The sequence below is a fragment of the Sturnus vulgaris genome, chromosome 7, assembly GCF_052056855.1.
Source record: "Sturnus vulgaris isolate bStuVul1 chromosome 7, bStuVul1.hap1, whole genome shotgun sequence".
Classification (NCBI taxonomy): domain Eukaryota; kingdom Metazoa; phylum Chordata; class Aves; order Passeriformes; family Sturnidae; genus Sturnus; species Sturnus vulgaris.
The window spans coordinates 36,931,011-36,954,775 of NC_142249.1; the positions used below are offsets into that span (position 1 = coordinate 36,931,011).

A 23,765-nucleotide genomic window follows, 5' to 3' on the forward strand; every position below is an offset into this window, starting at 1 on the left:
CCCACACCCACTCACTTGCACACCACGTCACTGCTGTCCTTGCTGATGATGCAGCGTCCCCCGTGGCACCTGAGGCACTTGTCCAGCTCGCACTTGGGGCCCTCGAAGCGCCCTGGGCACACACATTCCACGCTGCCGTCGCCAGAAATGGTGCACGACTCCGAATTGACGCAGTAGTGGTGGCAAACGTCTGAAACAACACCAGCCCTCATTACTAAAGGACATCGAGGAGCACTGTAGAAACAAGTGATCCGTTTCTTTCACGTTTTAGAAGGTGCTATAATAAAAACAAAATGAAAACTGAAGCCCGTGACTTGCTGGTAACCACAGGAATCGAGAATAACCCGTAAACAGATATATAATATATTAACAATGTAATCTTGGGTAGTGAAATGGAAGTATAAACTCATAAGAGGGTTGTTTTTTCCTTCTAGTTATCTAACCATTTATGGCATCATCCCACATAATATAAAGACTCCTGATGAGAAAAGCAGAGCAATGTTAATGTATTTAATGGGATGTTGGCTGAATAAAAATCTTCTGATACATTCACATTACCATTAACAGCATTATGCTAAACTGAAATTGAAACGATATTTTGAAATAATTAAGTTTTATTTTCATTTATCCACATATTAAAATTTCATGAAGTTCTAATAATAATATATAAAGACATAATCCATAAGTTCTGCAAAGTACTACATACATGCATAAGCTTTACAGACTGTGCAAGACCCCATTATGGTATTTAACTGTTTAAATGCCAGTAGGGCTGAGATTTCTAGTAGTGAATTCCTTAACTCTTCAGAACCACCAGTCACAGTCTCAGTTTTCATACCTTTTAAAAAATCAAACTGCTTAACTGAAGAAGCTGCCAAGAGCTACAAAATACTTGTGTCTTAACATTTTGGTTAATTTTTATTTTTGTGGTAGTGACAATTGTATTTTGTGGCTTTTTTTTTCTTTAAAGTGAACATTTAAGCTCCTTAATGGGCAGGGACACCTTCTACTATTCCAGATTGCTCCAAGCCTCATCCAGCCTGGCCCTGAACACTTCCAGGGATGGGGCAGCCACAGCTTCTCTGTGCATCACTTGTGAGGGTACCTCCAAGTCAGAAATACATTTTGATTATGCTACTCTGTGCTGTTTTTCCCTCCTCTCCAAGGAGTGAGTACTGCTGGAAGAGTTCTGCTGAGGGACAGAGCATGGCTGTTGGAGGAGTTATTTCTGTTTGAATATTCATTATATGTCTCCACCTGTCTGTGCAGGCTGTAGGCTCAGCTGCTTAAGGGATCAGCAACTAGAGCAGCTTAAAAGACACTAAATGAGGTTGTTCATTGTTTCTCATTCCCCAGTTCCAGGTATGGAATGGTAATTTGCAGCAGGGGGGCTGTTTTTTGGAACAAAAACTACTGCAGTTTGAAAGCTAATACTGAGAGTGATTTGATGTAAGAGCAGTGCAAGAGGCGTATGCTTGCATGTACATTAGGACAAAAAAAAAATCAAAAGCCACAAATATGTAGGAATAGGAAGGTCATATGTCAAAACAATTATTAGTTTTTTTAGGTTTGATTGCAGTCACAAACACCTTTGTCATCTGCAGTACCTAAAATGTTTATGCTACATTTGGGCTGAAATGACAGAAAATTATATCTTTTTTTCTACTAAAAAAGGGGGATTTCAGTTTCAGAGAAAGTCTCAGCTTGTGGGATCACCATATTAACTTTGAATGATTGTAACTGCATGAAAATGTTTCCTATTTTTTAGGTAGTTTGGGCCTTAAATGATACAAGAAATGAACTTTAGCTACTCTGTGTATCTTTTTTCTGGAATTTAAAACAGGGAGCAGCATTCAAATGCATCAGATTTATGTGTATTTAATAACATGTGCAATGTTAGTAGAATTCTATGTAAATTCAGTCACTTAAATTTATTTCAGCCATGCCAGTGCCTTGACATGGAGCACACATTTAGGTTATTAGCCCTTATGTGAACTAAGCACAGGAGAAACTCTGCATTGGGTAATTGGAGACGATAAGTGTGAGGAAAATAAGGTCTTTGCAAGCTGGTAATACTGCAAGCAAATGTCTTCTCTCTGCCATAAAAATCCACTAATAATATTTTAAGCTTGGGAGCAGGAGTAAAATACCTACACACATTCATGTGTCATCCTTTGCACATGAACTACCTTCAATCACAGCAAAGACAGACTGAAAAAGTCTGTGAAAAAGACTGTGAGGCACCCAATCTTTGCAATAATGCCATATTAATGTATTCCAACTGGCATACAAAGTGAAGGTAATTAATAAAGCAAAAGATCATGCACATGTGTGAATAAAGAAAAAGAAATAACAGATGTGACTTTATATGCACATTATTAACTGTAGACCACTGTAATTTCACAAAAATTATTGGCCACCAGAAAATACTCTAAAAGATTGTAAGACTTTTTTTACCCCATAGAAGATTTTATTTTGTATTTTATAATGTCTTCGAGTCTCTGTATTGTGGCAGTATCCCAGACAATCCAAATCTGATAACAAGCACTCTTTAAAAAGTACTCCTAAATTTACATTTAAATTAATTCTCAAAAAAAAAAAAAAAAAAAAAAAAAAGAGAAAAAAAATGTTTGCAGAAGCATTCAACTAGAAACAATTTGTTTGGTTTTGGGCAAGCCTCAAGTAAATATTTTCCTTAATCTGTGTGTCTGTCTGTGCATGATTTATGTACTATACTATTTTCAAATACCCAATTGTGTTTGCAGATACTTATTTGTGGATTCATGCAGTTTGTTTAATACCAATGGGGAGAAAATCACAATTACTGCTGGTTTTCCATTCAAAGGTTTCAATTTATTTCATAGTCTCCCAACTGGAAATATATTCAGTTTACTTCAGTACAAATCCTATTTAAGATACACACTATCCTTTTCCTTGTTTGACAGACCTTTCTCTAAACCTAAATACTTTTTGTATCTTGTAGATAATTGTAAATGAAACCTTTATAACAGCTAATTTCCTATCCTTTTTTTTCTTAAATCAAGCCTTCTTCAGCAAATTCACTGAAGGTACAAAAGAGGTGATGGTTTTCACATTTAATGTTCTATGACAAGCACTATGACAGTCTAACAAGGCTGTGACAGTCCTTGCCTTTAGAATGTTTCAGTCAAAGCAAAGCAGGAATAGAAAAAAGGAGATGATTAAAAAACATCATGCAGACTTCAGTAAAGTAATTTTTTCTAACTTAAGGAAGGTTTCTTGTCAGTCATCATTTTTGAAAAGACATGGGGAAGACACACTGACATTTGTAAATGAGTGACCAAAAGAAGAAATTCAAGATTATGTTCATGCGTCTTGAGTTACTGAAAAGAGATAATGGTGAAAGAAAACCAAAGCATGGCAAGAAAAAAAATAAATTAAGTAAGAGCAAAATGCCTATTGGTTGATAATGTACTTTTCTTACTCCTCTGTTAAAGAAGTGAAGAATTGGAGGAAGTTGTAGAAAGTGAGAAAAGCGTTTCTAAGGGCATGGAAGCCTTCAGAAAACTATCTCAGTGAGAAGAGGCTGATGGGTCAGTGGAATGAAAAAACAGTGAGAAAATCAGATGCAAAAGACAGAATCTAAGTCCTGAGAAATAAACGAGAGTAACATTCAGAAATCCTTTACAATTTCAACACCGGGATGGGGCAGAAATCATACTCAGGGTGATCTTTGAGCAAGTTGAAGGAATATAGCAATGTGAAACTTAAAGCAATCCTCAAAGTGCTGCTTGCTGAGGCTAGAAGTAAAAAACAAAGGAAAGGAGCAGTTTAAAAGACTTTTTGGTCTATAAAGATTAGAAGGTTCTTTAACCAACTATGTCAATTCATTACCAGCATAACAAAACATATGACAAGTTGTAGTAGAAAATTTTAACGCAATTATCTCATGGCTACTGACAAAGTCATCTGTCTTGTACCGCTCCACTCTACGGCTCATTCATGAAAATAACAATAAATCATTCCTAAAAAAGCTCTTTCTTCAGCTAACCTTGTAGAAGGAGAGAAATATGCTCAAAGATCACCTGAATACATCAGATGACATTGCCTCAGCAGCATGAATAGCCGTAAAAAAAAAAAAAAAAAACACCCACGCGGGTTTTAAACTTCCATTGCGTAGAACTTTTACTGCAGACCCAGAAGGAATAATTTGTGGGGATTACTCACAGTACTGGCACCTGTCTCCTGTGTACTCGGGCAGGCAGGCACAGAAGGGCTGGTTGCCAGCAGTGACACTGCAGGTGCCCCCGTTCTGGCAGAAGCGCTCGCACACCGTCTGGTTACAGCGCGGCCCCGTAAAACCCAGGGCGCAGCTGCAGGTCGGCCGGCCTGTCCAAAAGAGAGGGAGCTATTTTATGATAAAAATAAATACAGATTACAACAATAATCAGAACTTTCTTAAAGCAGATTTGCTGTAAGAGTAGGAAGTTTCAAAGTTGGAGCCCAACCGTGTTTCTCTCGACGCTGAGAGAACGCGCCTTTGAAACATCGCTTGAATGCAGAACTTTTGAAAAATGAAATTGGCTCTGGGAGATATGGGCACTCAAAAACTGCATCTGTGCATTTTTATTGTGCTTGTGCATGTACAGTCATTGACTCTTTTATGAGAAAAAAAAGTCATTATTTAAAATATACAATCATGTCAAAGGTAGTCCGAAGCAGGAATTTAGGATATAACTGAAATCACCAAATCATCCTGCCATGCTGGGTTCCTCCTGCTGCAAAAGATAACTGTTTGTATGATCACCATTGGTATCTCTTCAGATTATGTGCACTACATTAATATCAAATCTACAAACCTTGATATATAATCACATGAAATACAAATATTTACTTATGCACTAATAGCTACACTTTACAGAACAATTTTAATAAACCACAAGTATCTGTGCCTGTTTTGTTATGCCACTCCTCTCAGATAATGAAGACTGTTACATAAAAATTGCTGTCTGGCATCAGACCAAAGATGCCTGTAACATCAATATTCAATGTCTGAAAAGCAGTTAACACTTCGGGATGAACATTTGCACACAATGAACTCCTAGTCTACAGCTTCTTTTCAAAGGATTTTAAAATAGTCTTTAAAACCCAAGGCATTTTCCTTCTATGATTCTTCTCTATTGTAATTTTCCCATTTTTTTTCCTTATCTAAATCTCATGTCTAAAGGATTTATAGCTTTGTTACAATTCCACTGTTTCATTAAACCCTTCCACTTTCCCATCTTATTTTCTTAAGGCTTATCTTCTTTAAAACAAACTTCTAGATCCCATTAATGTTTTTCCATCTCCTGACTTTGCTTTTTTATCTCATTTATAATCTTCAAGTAAATGACCTGATGTGTCCAACCAGACATCTCTCTTCCCACTTCCTAATAAACTATTCTTATTCTTGATTATCTCTTGCAAGACATTATTTTTCCCCCACCCTCCTCTTCACTTTCATTCAGCTTTAAGGATTTTCTTAAATTTATGGAGAACAAGTTTCACACTTTTATTTTTCCTGGCTTCCAGGAAGGAAACAGATGAAGATTAAGCAGGTCCTGAACACCCTTCTGAAATAAAAGGGCAGACAGGACGGGTTGGAACAAGATGAGAATTAGAGTTCTTTCCAACCCAAAACATTTCACCATTTTGTGTTCATCAAAACAAATTGGAATTTTTGGACTGGAATTACAGGCATAAACAGGAAAAATAACCCCTCTGATTTTATCACTGACAACCCAGTGTCTCCACCCTACTTTCCCACCTGCCTCATGAGGTTCACCACAGCTGCATCTGAAACTCTGAGATGTGCAACCCTGCTTACCTTGCTGGTCTTTCTTCTCCACTTAGCTGACTGTGTTATTGAGTAATTAAGATTAAACTGAGTATTCCACAAACCCCACAATTCAATTTTTCTTCTGGTCTGCCCTTCTTTTAGTTCTGTGCAATCATTTAAAATCAAATTCACTGGAGAATTTTTCAAAGCAAGTGAAGAACCCTCCTTTTACTTCCTCTCTCTGACTCATGCAAAATGATTTATTCAATCTTTTTCCTTCACTTACTTCCTACCCTTCTAACACGACACACTTCACGTAATTCTTTTCTCTATTTTCTATTTTAAGCTATGCTAATTTAAAGTGTTTTGCAAATCATCCTAAGGGCCATGAGATCAGTTAGTCTCTTTCTCTAATGAGTACAGCAGGAACAAAACCACTGACCTAAAAATAGCTCAAACTACTTCAATATGCATCAGTCTGGTTATTCATATCTGTCCCCTGTGACTTAAACATTAAATCAAAGATGTTGAACTCAGATGTTAGCACAGATTTCACTTGTTTTTCCCCATGTATACAGTTGTATTTGAATTTCTGCCCCGAAGACAGGAGGTTTCACATAATCCCTCATCTGAATCAGTATTTCAGTAAAAAAAAAGATAAAATAGTGATAGAACATAGATCTGGAGGTCTGAAATCCATTTTCATTATTAATATTCCTCTATTTGTTAAAATGATGAGACAGTGATATTTTTCTAGTTTGTAGAAAAGATTATTCTATTCTTTGCTAAAGTAGACTAATAAATATGCCAAACTGCTGACAGCTAAATGAAAATTTAATACAGTCTAGCCTAAACCCCCTTTTTGTCACTCAATTTAACATGGCATTCAGTAATGTTAACAGTCCATTGCCTATTTATACACAGACTGTTGACACCAGAAATAATACTAATAATGACATTTTCATTTGCCTTATTCTCATAAATTATTTCTGATACAAAAGAAAAATGGTTCCAGGAACAGTTTAACAAAACTGCAGCATTAAAACAATGTCAAACAATGCCATAAGGTTTTGTATCATGGAATCAGAAGACAGATTTAGATTTGCAAAGGAAACAATCACGTAACCAAGATGTCACATAACCCAACTAACAGAAATTGCAGGATGAGCTCATGCACAGAGAGCTCCAGCACCTTCTCTGGTCATGAAATCTCAGGACTAGAGCTCTACAGACTCAGAATTAAAACTCTCTCTTAATTCTTGACACCACCACTGAAAGATTCACAATACATTAGCATATAGAAAAATATTCACATGGAAAGTGGTTTATGGAATGCTAAACTGCTTCAAATGCAGAACAGAATTTAATAGAATAATGGAGAACATATTATGGTGTCTCTAAGGCATAAGTTATTTTCTGCTGTAGGATATGAAAAAATATATGAAATTTTTCACATAGACATGAAATATAGTTTCACCCTTTCTTACAAAAAAAATCATAAATCACAACAAAAAAAAAACAAACAAAACAAAAAGCAAAAAACCCCCCCAAACCAAACAAAAAAAAAACCAGACAAAAAAAACCCAAAAAAACCACAAACAAACAAACAAACAAACAAACAAAAAAACCAAAACAAACCAAAAAAAAAAAAAAAAAAACCCAAACCCAAACAAACAAACCAGGGATCAAAATGTTTCAATGTTCAATTAGGTTCAGATACCGAGGCTGTTGTTACTCCTAGTTTGTCAATTTAATTTTTTACATAATAACTACTGTATATGTAATAACTTTTCAAATAAACTTCAAAAATTGCTCATAAATATCTTGGATTACTTTCTCCGTAATATGTGGGTGACTTTTTTTGGGAATTCATTCATATATCTTAAACTTATATTTACATATCTTTTGCAAGGATCAGAATTCTAAGGAGATCAATTTTCATTCATGATATTATGTAAGCAACAGAGAAACACTGTGTATTTTCAAAAACTAAATAAAATTTTAAAAATAATAAAAATAAGTAAAGCCTAGGTCAATAGTATTATTTTTGTAAGCTTTCTACAAGTTTTGAAAAATGAGATCATCCGGATGTCTTCACTGAAACCTACATTATTTATTTCTTCCAGTCACTGGTAAATTCACTACCAGCTATGTGTATTTTTAAGTTGTTATTTGTAACGTTAATTAATTCCAATATTGAACTAGCTGTCACTATTAAAGAAAACAAGGTGGATCTACATGAGCTTTCTGTAAGCAATATCTTGTCCTTTGGAATTGCCATCAGCAGTCTGTGGGAATCACAATAATTCATTTCTGTGTCGCTGATGAACCATAATTAGCTTTACTGAAACAATAGGAGTGGAGAGAGGCTGCATTATTGAAGATAATTAGTAGGTGAGCTGATTGGGATTTATCCCAAGAGATACAGAGTCTCTGTGTTATGGAAAAGAAAAGGAGAAAAGAACAATTTCTAAATATCTCTGAGTACTCTCAAGGGCTGCTTTTTCCAACGCTGGTGGTTCTGCTGGCACCTGAGAGCAGCTCCAGTGAAACACCATCCTCACCCTTCCCACATCCCCGTCCTGCTGACAACACCATGGAAAACTCCTGGGACTGATGTGGCAATAGCAAACCAGGTTCTTCACTGGCAGCATTTTCAGTGGGCACTAAATCACCTGGTTTTGCTCAGAAAATAGAACACAAAATAGTCTCTGCTTCATACACAATGATTCTTCCAGAATATTTCACACATTTTCATTTAGAGGAAAGACAATTTTATTTTTCACTCATATTCACTCAAATATCACAATTCTATATGATTAGACACACCTTTTGTATTGTATGAAGGGATTTATCAGATTTTGTGAACTAGTTAACTTAGTGTGTTTGAGACAATCAGCAAACTATTGCTGCAATATTTTTACTTTAAACTACATGGAGAATCCGAAGTGTGTTTTTATGGTAACATTGACTTTTTTTGCCCAAATTCCCATTAAACTGGCTTACTGGAAAGTGTTCATTATTACACCCAAACTTTTAATTACATGTCTCAGATGTGCACTTTTAATTAACTGATGACATTTTCTTTGTTCAATTATTGTAGTTCAATACAACTGTCGTAAACTTATAAATTTTAATTAAAGCTGCTCCAATCTCTGGCTATATAACGTTCACATAGGAATTTGCCAAAAGGCTTAGCAGTAAGTAAGCCAACAGTGAATAATCCCTGAATTGCCAGTGGGATTTGTTTAACAAATTAACATTTGTGTGCAGATAATGAGGTTCTACAACTTAACACATCCAGCAAAGATTTAGCACAATCATGTTTTAAAAAATTAGTAATACTCTGCAATTTACTTAATTAGTTATCACATTACTATTCTATATTAGGTGGGGAAAGAGAAGAGGATTTACACATTCACTAGAACACACACATTCACCAGAAGAGTATTTTGTATGCTGCATCATTTTATTTGGATCAGAGTATGAAGCAAGGTTCATTCCCAGGAAATCTCATTTTTTGAGCCAGAAATTATCAATAAGGAAATTCCCTGACTGCTGGGGAAGCTTCCAGCTCTGGGGACCCTTTGGAAGCATCATCTCATGAGGCTAAAATTTCTGGCAGTCCCTTAGCTCTCCAGAGGCCACGTGTACAAAATGACACTTGTGAGATCAACTGCATCAAAGCTGTTAGAATAATATGTGAGAATTGGCAAAGGCAATTCAAGCCTCCAAGAAAGAGAGGGTCAAGCAAGCTGAAATGATCACAGGTCATTTATATTTTGCAGATGGGTTTAGATTTGCACTGGCATGTGTATGGCTTCTGCAACTTCCAGAGGACAAATTGTCATCATTTTGAACAAAAATCCACTTCAAAAAAAGGCAAAATTGGGAAAACATGTAGCACTTGATTGCATGAGTTTAGCAGGTCATTTTGATGAGTCAGATGTATAATGGATCAGAAGTGTGACTGCTGCTTGTTGAGGAGGTGTTTGTGAGCACTGTAGTGCAGGGGAAGCACACACAGACAGCACTCAGCAGATCAAAGTCAAATGATACTGAGCTGACTTAATTTTAAAACAGTAACCTTATACTTTACAGAAATTGACTGAGTTCTTTACCAAAATTTGTTTGCAATATACCTATTGGAACACAGGGATTGAAAGGATGTGTCACTTGTAGACCTGGTTTAGTGGTGGACCTGGCAGAGCTGGGTTAAGGGCTGGTCTCAGTCTCAGAGGTCTTTTCCAGTCTTAATGATTCCATGATTCTATTGCTGTCAGACAGATCAACCTGGTAGGACAAACTATAAATCTAGACAAAATATAATGCTGAAGTTCTAAAACCATTAATGAGAAACGGAGCAATTCCTGCTAATAAAGAACATTTTCATCCCTATGCGTAGAAATATGCAAGAATAAAGTAACAACAGACTAATAACTCTCACATGAGCCTGGCAAGCAGATCAGCTCTGCCTGGAATGCTGAGACAAGGAGAAGGCTGGTCTGGATTTCACACCCTCAGACCAGCTGCAAAGGGCTTGTGCATCCCCTGCAGCTACAAGTGCCCTGCCCAATTCAAGGACTGCGTGCTCGACTGGAAAGACAAAATGGTTGCTGCAAAAACACTTGAGGAATGAAGATTTCTTGGTTTAATTACATTTTTCAATGCTTTTGGGGAGTCCAGTGTAACTTCTCTCTGTAAAACACAGAACAGCCTTGGTACATCATGGGTTAGATTAAATTGTGATAAGGAGCATCTCACTGGCATGCTAGTTTGTTTCAGTAACACATGATTCATGGACTGATAAAGATAAGAAATACAGCCTGATAAGAAATAGAGATTTCCTCTTAATAGAATATTTACAGGGTGCAGGGGCTAGGCATGCAAGGAAGATGAGATGGACATCAACTTGAACATTTTATCTGGAATATTGGATGGAGCCACTGTGATTTAGAAAGATACAAGGTCTTTTTTCCACATTTCCAGCACATGAAAGTTATGGTATGGGCTTCAAGGCACAGCTACCCTCATGAATTGGAAATGGCAGATAGGACATCTGGTTAACTTGAAATATGACTCTTAAAAATTTGATGAAACTAAAGGGATCCAGCACAGCAGAATAATACTCCTATCAGTGGGTATGCACAGGAACAGCAATCAGAACCAGCTCTGTGCTGCTCTCAGCTCTTAAAGGCACACTTTGGTCATGCCTGCTACAATAAACTTTAGCTGCTGTTAATGGTTCGGATTCCCCCAAATCAGGTAATTGAACAATGAAATGTGGACTGTGGTGACACCCATGCTGGCTCTCCTGATGTAATTTAGTGCAGACACATCATTCCATTTGAGACCCAGCATCAGGCTGATTCCTGCCTCCCCAGGCTCATTCTTTCATCCCCAGGCTTATTCCTTCATCCCCAGGCTCGTTCCTGCCCTCCCCAGGCCAATGTTAAGAATTAAACAAAGTGTATTGTAGACCCTGCTCATATCTTGCCTCTACCCACTGGTGGCAAAACCTACTGCACTAATTGTTTTAGCAAGGCTGAGAGATTTCAGAGGCTGGATTTAGCAGGAAAATGAAAATTAAAAATATCCATGTGATAGGATAGCTGTGTGAGCACAGCAAGTGTGAGCTGCCTGGGAGAGGGAGAACAAACTGCTGGAGGTGAGCGAGCCCTGTGGCTACTGCCAAAAGAAAAGGATTAAAGAAAACCCTGGGGTCTCTGCAGGACTCACAACAGAGCTGAGTTCCAGGAGCCAAGTTATTAATTTTACTAAGCCTTTTAACCCCACAAAAGAATCAATTAGATGCCAGACATATAAAAATGTGGGAATAAACATCCTCTCTTCAGATGATGAGGAAGTTCTGCACGCCATTTAAACCATCACTTCCATTCACTTGCACATCCTCACTTAGCATTTATTGATCTCACCACATTGATAAAAATCTCCACTTATCATTTGTGTCAGTAGTTCCATCAGCTGTTAGGAGCAGTTTAAAGTCTAATTCATCAACTTCCAGTACAAGTAATTCTCATTTTCTGATATTTAGTCATTATTATGAACAACATTATTAACCCTCAACTACTCAGAACTGAAAGAATAAATTACTAGACTTACACTCACTTGGAATTTTGCCACCACGCTTCAGTCAATGGGAGGAGGCTCCAGAGAAGTCAGTAAGTGGAGCTAAATTACCAAACTACATAGGCTAAGGTTAATTAGTAAGGAGTGCTGAGGAAATCTTTACAATCTAAGCCCTCTCTGCCACATAATTCTGCATTACAGAGGAATCTCTGTGCTGAACAGTCACAAACTTCTCAAGGTCAAGTGCTTGGACTTTCCTTCAGAGGGTGGTGGCCACTTCATCACACAGGAGAAAATTATTCACAGCATCTTAAAAAGATGAAAGCTTCTGAAGAGGCAGCAAACTCTTCTCCAGATCTTGTATTTTGAGTCAAATATTTAAATAGTCCTTGAAGCAGAAAATAGAATTCTATTTCTTCCTTCTCACAGAATTGCTACATTTTAGAGTACTTCTTTTTACACTTTTCCTCTCTATCCCAAACATTATACAAGATACAGAGATTTTGTGTTAGGGACAAAGACCAATTGTCAAGTGCCTGCTTTCTAACAGCATAAACCCTCCTAACCTAGGAGATGCAATTTCAAATTCCTTCAGGAAAATGAAGGATCTGAGTTCTCATCAACAAAGTCTTCCTGAGAATTAGAGGAGTAAAATTCTATTTGGTGAGCTCCAGCAAGACAAAGGTAAAGGATTGAGGTCAGGTATTCCAGCAAGTATCTCTGTGTGCACATATAAATTTAGGGGGTGGTTTGATATAAATTTAGAGAAGATGTACAGACTTGTTGTAGATATAGTTTGACTGAATATTTTGTTTTACAATTCCTCAACATACAAGTCTTTACACTGAATAGTTACTTATATTCTCCTTTTTCTGGTATACAGTTTAATTGTGCTGGAACACCCAAATAAGTGAATGAAAAGCCTTATTGATTACAAAGACTATGTATGGAATATGCTGCTATTTATGCATATTGTTTAAGTAGAGACAGAGCAAATAAAGAGAAAAAATACCGTAAAAATGAACAAATTCAAACAATGCAGGTAAAGCAGCAAGATAGAGGTGTTCAGAAATACTTACCAAGGAGAGAGGCCCCACAGGTTCCTCCATTCTGGCAGTAGTTGTAGCAGTGATTGGTTTCACACCTTTCACCAGAGTAGCTTGGCCAGCAGTGGCACCGGGGATCCCCCTTCTCATTTATAATGCACTTCCCTCCATTCTCACAGGTTAATTTACAGCTGTCATCTGCAGCAAGAGCACACACACACACACAGAGCTTCAACAACCCCAGCTTCACCCCAGGGCAAAACAGCAACCTCAAATGCAACCACGGATCTCTATCAGTGAGGGGCAAAATACCACTTTTCAGAATGGAGAAAGTAAATTATCCCTTCTGTTTCCATAGTGACAGAAAAAAACCCACACACTTCAAAGACCATAAACCCTGGAAAGGCTGCCAGGAGCTGCAGAGTTGGTGGGAGCTCTTGAATGGCACAGGGAAGTTGGTGTCCCTAAGATCTAAATCAGTAATGATAGTATGGATTCTTGTTTGAAGCCATAATTCCTAGTTTGAGAATTGGAAAATTGAACGTTGGTTTCATCTGGGAGACCTCAGAAAACTTCCCAGTCATTTTCTGTTGACCTCAGCCCTTTTTTATTAGCCTTTTATGGATCTCTCTTCTACACTCTCTGCTGTCTTCTTAACTAAGTCCTGTCGAAAATATATAAGAGGAAATTATTTAGCCTTTAAATCCTCTTCAAAAATTCACATTTGCATGCAAAATTGTTGCTCCTAAATCATATTTTCTGATAATTCATTTTTTTCTGCTCAGACTGTAAAATCCCTGAGAAGGGGAGCTGCCTGCTGCTCTGCAATCACAATTCTTGTGGGAGCAGTGCCACCCTCTTAGTGATGAAGTGTAAGGGGACACAAACTCTGGTCAGGCCAAATTCAGTCTTCGTGTGAAGCTCTTTCATATTAGAGTTGTGCCTTACTTAGAAACACTTGGAACAGTAAACCTCTATTAATTTCAATGAACAAGGTGTAAAATCACTCAATGATAACAACAACAAATTAGTTATAGATGAGCACACATACAATGCTCAAACATGCAAACAGCTGTAATCCTGAAGAAGCAGAAAAGCACCTTTCCAGCCCATATCATGCTTTCAGCAATGAGACTGCATTTGTCACATAGCAAAGCAATCCTGTGGAGCCAGACTGCTTCCTAACTAATCCAGTAATTGAGCCAACACGGCTTTAAACAAGAGGGATGCCACAAGTACCAAAATCTTTTCAATAATACACCCACCAGCTGCAGGAGTGTTCCTGAATTCATCTGCTTTAGTGCAGCAATTCATGTAAAAGAGTCAAAGCTCCTGTTTGGCCCTTACTGGTTGAGGTCTGTCATTGACTGGCATGGCACAGCAACTCCTTTGAGGTTTAAAGAAACACATTGTGCTCCAAGTGCACAGTTTAGGAATGTTGGATGTTCTCTACCTAAACTGCTCTCTCCAAAAAGAGCTCTGTAAAAGCCAGGAATACAACTGCTTGTGCAGAGCCCTTTATTTGGGTGCACTAAGTCTCTCTTTCCTGCCTGTGTGACCCCTCCTCAGCAGGGTCTGCTGCCTCACGGCCAGTGCTGAGATGGTGCAGACACAAAACCTGGGATCCAACCTATTTAAACAAAACTTCTGGAAACTGTCATCTTTCAGATAATTGCACCTTTCTAAAACTAAGCTGCAACTAGGCATCAAATCTTAAAGTTCCCGTGATGGCCTGACTGGCACCTCATTATTTCATGTGTTTTACAATAAAAATATGAAATCCTGTTTGCACTTGATTTTTTAGTATCCACCCTGGATATATACAATTGCTGTAGGAAAGCTACTTTATATTTGGGAGTTTGAGGATGCTTCAGTGTTTTATTAATTTGGGAGGTTCATTAAATCCTTTGATGTTCCATGAACCGTTCTTCAGTTACTCATTATAGAAGTTGTTTGAATGGATAATGTAGCATATCTTATTGGAGAGAAGGTCTATTTTTGTTTTGCTTATCTTATCTGTTTTACTTATCATTAGTCATGAGTTTATGGAGCAGAACTTGGCAAAAACAGAATAAATAACAGTGAAGTACAGACAACTGCTCATTTTTATGAACCTTTCTGATAGTGCATTAAAAACATGTTCTGTTACTCTTTTAGAGCAATTCCACAGAATTAAGATATAAAATTTGGGAAAAAAAGTATGGAAATTACTACAGATTTCATTCTCTATGGAACATTTCAAATTCAAGAGTTTCAGTACAACTCTAATATGGAACAGAGAAATGGTAATACAGCAATTTTGGACTTTAAATAAGCTAAGCAAGAGGATTGAAAGATGCAATGGAAAAGGCAGTTTTTAAATAGTATAGTAGACTTGAACAATATATGAGGTTTGATGCTGCTGCTTTGTTGTCTGGAGGTAAAGGCAAGAAACAAATTACACTGATTCACATCAACTGAGTACAAAAGGGGATGACATGCCTGCCTTTGTGTAGGAGGCATGAGCAGAACGGTTCCATAGGAAAAGACAGGAAGAAAAGGAATACAGGAGAAAAATACAGAAGAATTAGTATAAAAAGCTGAATACAGTTAATTGGAATTACTGAAAAATAACTCAGAAAGAAGTGGAAACAGGTCTAGCAAGTACCCACCCTTGGAACAAACTTGTTAAAAAGACAAAATCAGAAAAGTTTCTAACTGCAGCCTTCAATGCTGCTCTGAGCTTGCTAAACTCAAAGACCTCTCAGCTGCTCTTTTCTTTTCTGAAATGACAGCAGTATATAATTTCACTTGTCATCCTACCCCTAGTCTAGATACTGAATCTCTTTAAAATGAAAGAAAGAAATACAGTTCTTGTAATTTTAGATATTCTCTCCTAATCTGGATATTTAGCCTTTTGCTGCCTTGTTTTGCCTATTTCAATCTTAACATCTTTAATACATAATCAAAGACTTTTGATTTGCCATTTCTCTCATGTTTTTATTCCCAGGAAAACTGTTTGACACAAGCATTAATAGAGTTTGGCTTATCAGCTTCATCTTTGAGTTTTCCCTTTTACTGGAAGCAAAAGGAAAATCTTACAAAGAAGAAACACTGATAAAACAGCAAATCAAAGCTTTGTGAATTAGACTGGTATTTTTTTCTTTCACTTGTTCAATTTTTTGATATTCCATTCCTCTCCTCCACTTACACAATACACACCTTTTATTGGCATTTCTACAACAACGCTATTCATTCTTGAGAAAAGACATCTTTTTGCTATTTTCTCCCTTTTTAAGTATCCCTCAATTTCTGGACTAGACAAGTTAAATGGGGAGATGATGTTATAGAGTACAAGGTTCAGGACCTACATTCTTTGGGACAAGAAGAGTTTCCCTCCCCACAGTGGGAAATACTCATCCCATGGGGCAGAAAGTGATTTGCTCTTGGCTCTCCCTTGGACTCTCTCCTAAAAGTGTAGCCCATCCTTTACTGAGCTGAATGCACCTAATAAAGACAGAGAGCAGAGTTCTAATGTTGGGGTAAGGTTCTGTAAATCTTCCTGCAGATGAGAGTTGTACTACACCTGCCAATTTTCCATATGCTGAAAAGTATCAGAACAAGTTGTTCTCCCCAGATTTTGTCTGAAGGCTGTAAGACAGATGCTCCTCTTTGTTTTCCCTTCACATTTTTTTTCCTCTTAAAAAAATCTGGTTTCTTTACAATTTTAAAAGGAAGAGAATGGCTAAGAAAAAGATGCACAGTAAGAAAATCTAACTAGTACCCATTTTCTTCTGTACTGGGAAACACCCCTCCCAGCAATAACCCCTTTGTAAGTACAGAAGAAATGCCATGAATAGAAGATTTTTTTTTTCAAATCAGAAGCAGATATCTTTGTGACCCTTATTTTTCGATATTTAAGATGTCTGAAAAAAGCAGCACAGCCTCCAGGAAGAGAGCATGGACCAAACTGCAGTAGCTCCTTCTCCCTGAGGCAGACTTTGGGGTTGAAAAATAAGGCACAAAGGGATGAACCTCTCCAACCCCAGCCAAAGCCCCTTCTCTGCTTGCAATCTCTGTTTGCAGTGGGCAAATCCCCACAGAAACGTGCTGAGGGAAGCAACATGATAAATTAAATGTTTCATCTCTATTCAGAAGAAACACCACCGAGTCTTTGGAATTTTTTCCTCAGGCTTTCCACTCAACCAAAGGAGGAGAAATGTTCCCTTCTTAAGAGGAAAGTGATAAACGTGAGGCTCCAGAACAGGGAACTCCTGGAAGTGTTCATTACTGCTGCTCGTTCAGCTGTGGGACTCAATGTCTTCCTCCAGTGCAAGTCTCTTCATTTCCATCCTCTGGGTACATTTGCAGCTTCATTGTGCTACACAGACAATTAGATACAAGAAACCTAATGGATGCAAATCCAGGAGTCTCTTTTAGGAAAATGAGGTGGTACTCTGCTGTTTCCTTTAGGAAAACTAAAGGGTAGCTTCTAAACTCAAAAAGTCCAGTAAATTTAGTCAGTAAATCAACCTCAAAAGAACTCTGTTCTGTCAGTCACAATCATCCAGGGAGAAATGAGATGGAAGCTTATCTCAGAAAACACTGGAACTTGTACTCACTTTGTTATAAAAAAACATTCTCAATGATGTAACACACCCATATGTTGTAATGACTCCAGCTTGAAAACTCCAAATCAAACCCAGAAGCTGTTTCTCATCAGTTGCTTGAGGTGCTGGGGAAACATCTGTCTAAAGCAATCTGGATTCAGCCCTACAGAAAACCAGTGAGGACTCAATATGTAAAATTCCTCATGTAGGATTCATGAAAAAAAATAACACAATGGACCAAGCCAGGAATAACAGGATGCAGAATTTTAGGATTTAGCTAATTTTCTTCTGATAAAAAAAAAAAAAAAAAAAAAAAAGCAGAAACTGAACAATCCAGTGAACAAGAATCTGACTCAGCTTTTGGGATATAGCACAAGGAACAATGAAAGACTGAGATTACCTTGCAGTAACCAACCTTTATGGTAGGCAGACTAAGAAGAAATTGAATTGAACTGGGGATGGCTGTCCCATTTTGACTCTGCCAAGTCATGAAAATCTATCACCAGTTTCCTTCCTGCATTTAAAAATACTCAAAAAACCACTCAAAGGCATTAAAAATATTATGAATATTCAAGATTCTATTTTCTATTGTAACTTGAATAATATATTCTTCAAAAAGTACAGTTCAACCCTACTAGTTCTTGATATCCACAATTGCTACTAATTTCTAAAAGACTTCTTACACAACCTAAAATAGATGTGTGCAAGTACAACAAAACCAGAATACCTCAAAAAACAGAAGACCACCAAAATCAACAAGAATATTTCAACTGACTTTGAATCAGGATTTTATTGAACACCAACAGAAAAAAATATGTCTGCATAACCCCCCTTTGGATTGTCAGATCACCCTTCAACAGTGTAGTCAAGTAAGGCAGGATTTTCTCTTTTGGGTGCCTTAACTGTGCCAAAAATGTTCTGAATAACTTTAAACAAGGTGAATGTGTGGGCTCTGGAATATTTCATATACATTTTCTAGATCTTCATTAGAAAAGGAGAACTGCAGCTCCTAGTTTTTATTCCATACTGTATAACCTCCTGAAGGAAAAGAAGCTGATTTATAAATGGGTTTTTCTTTTGTTTGCTGGCTATTAGTGACCTATCAATGGCAAGTGACTGTCTGTCAGCCTTTACTTATAAACCTGTGGCAGTTCAGGATGCTGATCTTGGGGTCAGCTCTGATCTTTCCAGAAAGCTCTGCTGGCCCTTGGAAGTTGCAGTCTCAGCAAGAGACAAACATTTAACATTCACTTACACTTAAAAAAAACAAAATCAAAATAGTGAAAAAAATTATTAGAGAGTATTATGATACAGAACTTTCAATTCATAATTTGTAATCTGTGATACTACAAAACTTGCAGTCTACTATTACAAAAATAACATAGATAAAACAAAGTAGGAAAAAAGCCTCCATTAGACATTACTTGAAATATAAGTGTAAACAAAAAACTAAGGAAACACTTATTCAGCAGCCCTTTAAAAAGTCATAACAGATATTGCAGCCATGGGAAGGTACTCAAAATTATCAATATATTAAAAATGCTTCTCTAGGCATTTTCTGTCTATCCATAAAAATTTATAACAAGTCATTTAAAAACCTCTTCAGATCTTTCTTTAATAAAAACACACATTCCTGAAAACATTACCACAGCACAATCCTTTACCCACAAGTAAAAAATGGAACCCTACTGAAATTATGACTTCAAACTGGTACAAGTCAGCAGTGAAAAACAAATTTCTTTTATTTGTCCATTGTTCAACACCTAAGTAGTAACTAGAGGTAATTTGAAATAATTTTTAGGTGGTGCTGTAACAGCAGAAATTCTTGACAAGTGTCCACCTGAGATGGACAAAGAGCTGACACTTGGAGGGGCAGGGAAGATGTTCAGAGTGATTTGTGACCAGAATTGGACAGTTTTATTAATACCACATAACGAACCACTAAAACAGTCCTGTTAATTCAATATTTAAAGCCTAGATAGTATAGATCAATGAGATTTTCTCCAGAGAATTATGACATTTCAGGTAAATTAATTAAATTGCTAAATTGAGCACAGAGGATCTCACCAAAATATCCCTCACTTGCACTTCTGAGCCTGGACTTAAACATCAGAAAAACATCCTAATGCACATAATACACACAAGAAATGCTATTCTGTGATTTCTAGAACATTGAAAAATTCAAACTGGCTAAGAAATCATTCCAGCAGTGTGACCAAACTAGGTTTGGCCTAAATTAGAGTGAAGACCGTTTTAAAGTACTCAATAATCACCTATGGAAAAGATTCCCTCCACATTCCTAAAATACAGCAAGAACTTAGAGGCTCTTTTCTCATAAATTCTGATTTCCTGTGTCTTAGTATTAGTCATTATAGAGGTTCCCAGAAGACATAATTTTAGATAAAATGCTGAAGGGTTTTTTTCTTTCTTTGACTGTTACTTCAAAGTCATTATTATTTGCTGTGTTGCTCTCACTGCCTTTTCACCATTGCTGCAATGTTTTTTTCTCCTAAATGACTCACTTTTAATTTGGGATCCAAAACACCTCAGTGCTTTTCAAACTTCTTTTGGTCAGTATTTATACCCACTCACTTTTAAGTATCACCTTGAATCAGTTAAGCTGAAAGCTCATTTTTTGTTTTGATGAATATTAGCAGAGGAGGATTTTTTTTTGAATCAGGGATTTTGTTTCTTCACCTGTCCTTTCAGTTTCAGCTAAGTAATGTGTGTTTTGAACAACATCACTAAACTCTGCACTCACAGGCAGCCTGGCCTTTTGCAATGGCCAAAAGTGACCATTTGTCTGTTTTCTGGTTTTCCTGCAGTTTTCAGTACCTACCTAGGAGGCTCTGATCAATGCATGTTCCATTCATCAATGACTTTCCTTCTGGACAAGCACATGTTGCACCAGAGGGGTTGAGTAAACAAATGAATTCACATGTCAGGTCCAAGCAGGGATTAGGCACTGTTTAAAAATACAAAATATTAGAAATACTGATTTTTTTTTTTTTAATCTAAAAAATGTAGAACTGTGTTCTAAAGCAAAGAAAAGATAAATAATCAGATACAAAAATTCTGATGCACTTCCACTTCCCAGGATATCAACAGCCTCAAGTCCATGAACACACTCCCTCAAACAGCAGTGCAAGACCCACAGAAGGACAGAATTTGTTCCATTACCAAAAAAATATATTGGTAACATGGAGTAAAAAATGTCATCTGCTTCTGGCTGCAGGTATTGTTATTCATCTCTCTTCTACTTCTTTTTTTTTATATCTCAGTTACAGTGCAGGTACAAAAGGCATTTCTGTACAAATTTGTCCAGCGCCCTTCTAAATGAGTGAAAATGCATCAAAATTATATAAAGAAATATGACTAAATCTATTTTCAGTTTGTACAATCAGGCTCTGGTTTATATTTATACAACTTGGTTACTTTTTTTCCCCCCTGAGGTGGTATTGAATTTAAATTAATTATGCTTACTCACAGTCCATTTGTTTGTAGCGGTGAAAAATCAAGGCACTTTTTGCTTTATCAACATCCACACTTAGATATTCTACAAGGCTTTTGCCAAATTTGTGCACTCTAAATGCACCATTCTTAGGGCCTGCTCCATATATGTAATCCTCAAAAATGTCAATTCTATGTGGATGCAGTAAACCTTAAAGAAAAATGGATAATAAATACAAATACATATTCATATTTAAATAATAACTTTTTAAAATAAAAACTTCAAATCATTACTATGATTAACAACTAAGGACATTATTTTTCAGACAGCTTGTTTGGTCCCCACAAAAACTACCTTTATAAAGGCAATCTTCCTCAAAGGAACTCTTCCCATTTTGCAGACAACTTAAATGTCAAGCTTTTTATCAGTTTTCCACACAACTGAGCCTCAGAAACTGGCTGATCATTGAAAAAAAAAAGAAAACTGTAGTAACAACTCACTAATTAGAACAGAATTGTTCTACTTGTGGTACCTTAGGTACAACACTTTAACTAGATGTATGTGACAAGGAAGAAAGAGGTCATTTTGCTTCACATGAAAGAAATTATTCTGACAAAACATTTCTTCAGCTCCTTCCTAACGTATTTGAAATGCTAGCTTTTGTACTACACTTGTTTTAATTCATAATTATAGTAAATTAATGCTAAAGAAATTTTTAACTTTATCAACTCTGCATTTTTAAGAGCTCTGAGGGGCTATTGGGCCACCAGTTGGATTTCCTGTGTACAAATGGAAGTAGAATTTCACATTTACTCTCAATAAGGCAACGGCTTCTAATTAAAACTTCTTTGCCTGAGATGCATCTCTTCTGAACCCATCAAGAAGCAGAATCTGTCATTCCTTGTGATATCCTGTGCCTGCTATTTTCTCCATTTACTCTAAAAATGGTTTCGTATTTCCTGTGTATTTACTCAATTTCGTTAATCAGCCTTTATTTTTCCTATTGTTCCTTCATGCTATCAATGCCTGGTACTCAGTATTTAATTTTTATAAAAATATGCATGAATTCTAATTAATTTTTTTAGGTTTGCTTAATTCAATGGTTTGAAGTTTTTTTTTTTTCATTGCAAAGCAATTTCTAAACTCACTCAATTTTCCTTTGGTCCAGTGCTAGAGGAGGTTGTGGTCAGATCCCTACACTCAAAGTGATCTCCCTTCAGATGATTATCTTCATGTCTATTGATACAAATTGTAGAATAAAATACTTTTGAACAAAAATAAGATGATTTCTATCTTGTCCTGCCCAATTGGGCATTAAGGATTAAGGGATATTCCTCCTGGTATGTTCCAGAATACCCTGGTGAATTCTGGGCTAAAACACTCAATAGCACCAGGTATAATAACATCCTGATGATTCTCCAGAACCAACTGCCCACCAAGAAATCTTCCCCAAAGGCTGCTTTCAAATATTTTTTTAATGTATTCATTTTATTTTCTACTCAGATTTCATAAATTTCTTACTTAAGAAATTCTTAAAAATTTGAAAAGTTTGCTCCACCAGAATTTCCTTTTTTATCAAAAGGAACTTTCTTCATTCACATTCTGTTAGCAGAATTCTGTGATTACTCACTGACCTGAAAGCCAAGCCTATTTCTACTCCCAGAAGTGATTCAGATAAACTGTTCTACAACTCCTAAATCTCCAATTCAATGCAGGCAGCTCTAATAAGTCCAAGTGAGATCAAGCCTAAATGTTACTCAATAATACCTAAACTTGACGATCTGCACATATCATTGAATCTTTGTTCCTCTAAGGTAATTTTATTAGATTATCTTAAAGCTAAAATTATCTAAAGCACCTGCTTAAATAATGTTTGAAGCATTGCCTAACAAAAGCACAAAATATTACTCAATAAGCACTGACTTTTGCTGACATAATTCCTCTGAATAGTGAAACTGCAGCCAAATAAAATAAAATAAAGTAGGAATGTTATACCAAGGCTCTCCATACCTTGTTTGGTGCTCACAGACACAACTGAGTCAGAGCCATCAAAAAGAACACTGCCAATAACAGATAACTCAAAATCAGCCCAGAACAAGCGCTGGCTGAACTGATCAACCACGAGACCTACAAGGGAGATAAAGTTCAAATAGGAACATAAAACCTGAAAAAAAATTAGTATTTTTATATATAACTCTACATTTTTATGTCATTCATATTCTTACATACACAAAATATTGTGGCAATGAAAAGTCTTGACTGGAAACTAAAGGGAATAAAATATAACAGCTCTCACTTAAACCTTCCCCTTGGGGCCACCATTGTATTTTTCTTTCTTTACCTACTCTGCCCAAGGTCAGCACCTTTTCTAACCCATTCTCCTCAGCAGGTAGAATTATAAATACTAGGTGGGAATTAAATATAGAATCAAATCCTCTAACCTGTTCTCCCAACCAAAATCTAATATGTGAATTGCACCAGTGTGGTCTGGTGTTAAAAACAAAGCATTCAGAATTCATGGAATCTTTGCACTCTGCTTCCACACATATTTAACTGTGTTCTCATTTTTATAACCAATACTTCTCATGCAGTCTTATAGAATTAAAAATCAAATTATTTTAATTACATTAGTGCTGCAAGACTTAAACAGCAATATTGGAGAAAAAAAAAATATATATTCATCTGTATAGGAAAAGAAAACAAAAGAGAATAAAAGATCAATGGCATTATGAATACCCAGACTCTAGGTAATAATTAAATAGTTTAATCAAGTAGTCCATGCTCACAGAGGA

At 36.6% G+C, this 23,765-nt stretch overlaps 1 protein-coding gene across 1 annotated transcript in view; it reads right to left on the reverse strand.

The window, feature by feature from the left end:
* Window positions 1–23,765, reverse strand: part of LRP1B (LDL receptor related protein 1B) — a 368,685-nt gene that overhangs the window by 22,194 nt on the left and 322,726 nt on the right. The window contains exons 79-84 of the mRNA XM_088168291.1: window positions 22,984–23,100; window positions 21,010–21,183; window positions 20,362–20,487; window positions 12,967–13,131; window positions 4,207–4,368; window positions 16–190 (exon numbers count right to left, since the gene is read on the reverse strand). Coding sequence (XP_088024417.1) covers window positions 16–190; window positions 4,207–4,368; window positions 12,967–13,131; window positions 20,362–20,487; window positions 21,010–21,183; window positions 22,984–23,100 — 919 coding nt within the window. The remainder of the gene's footprint in view (window positions 1–15; window positions 191–4,206; window positions 4,369–12,966; window positions 13,132–20,361; window positions 20,488–21,009; window positions 21,184–22,983; window positions 23,101–23,765) is intronic.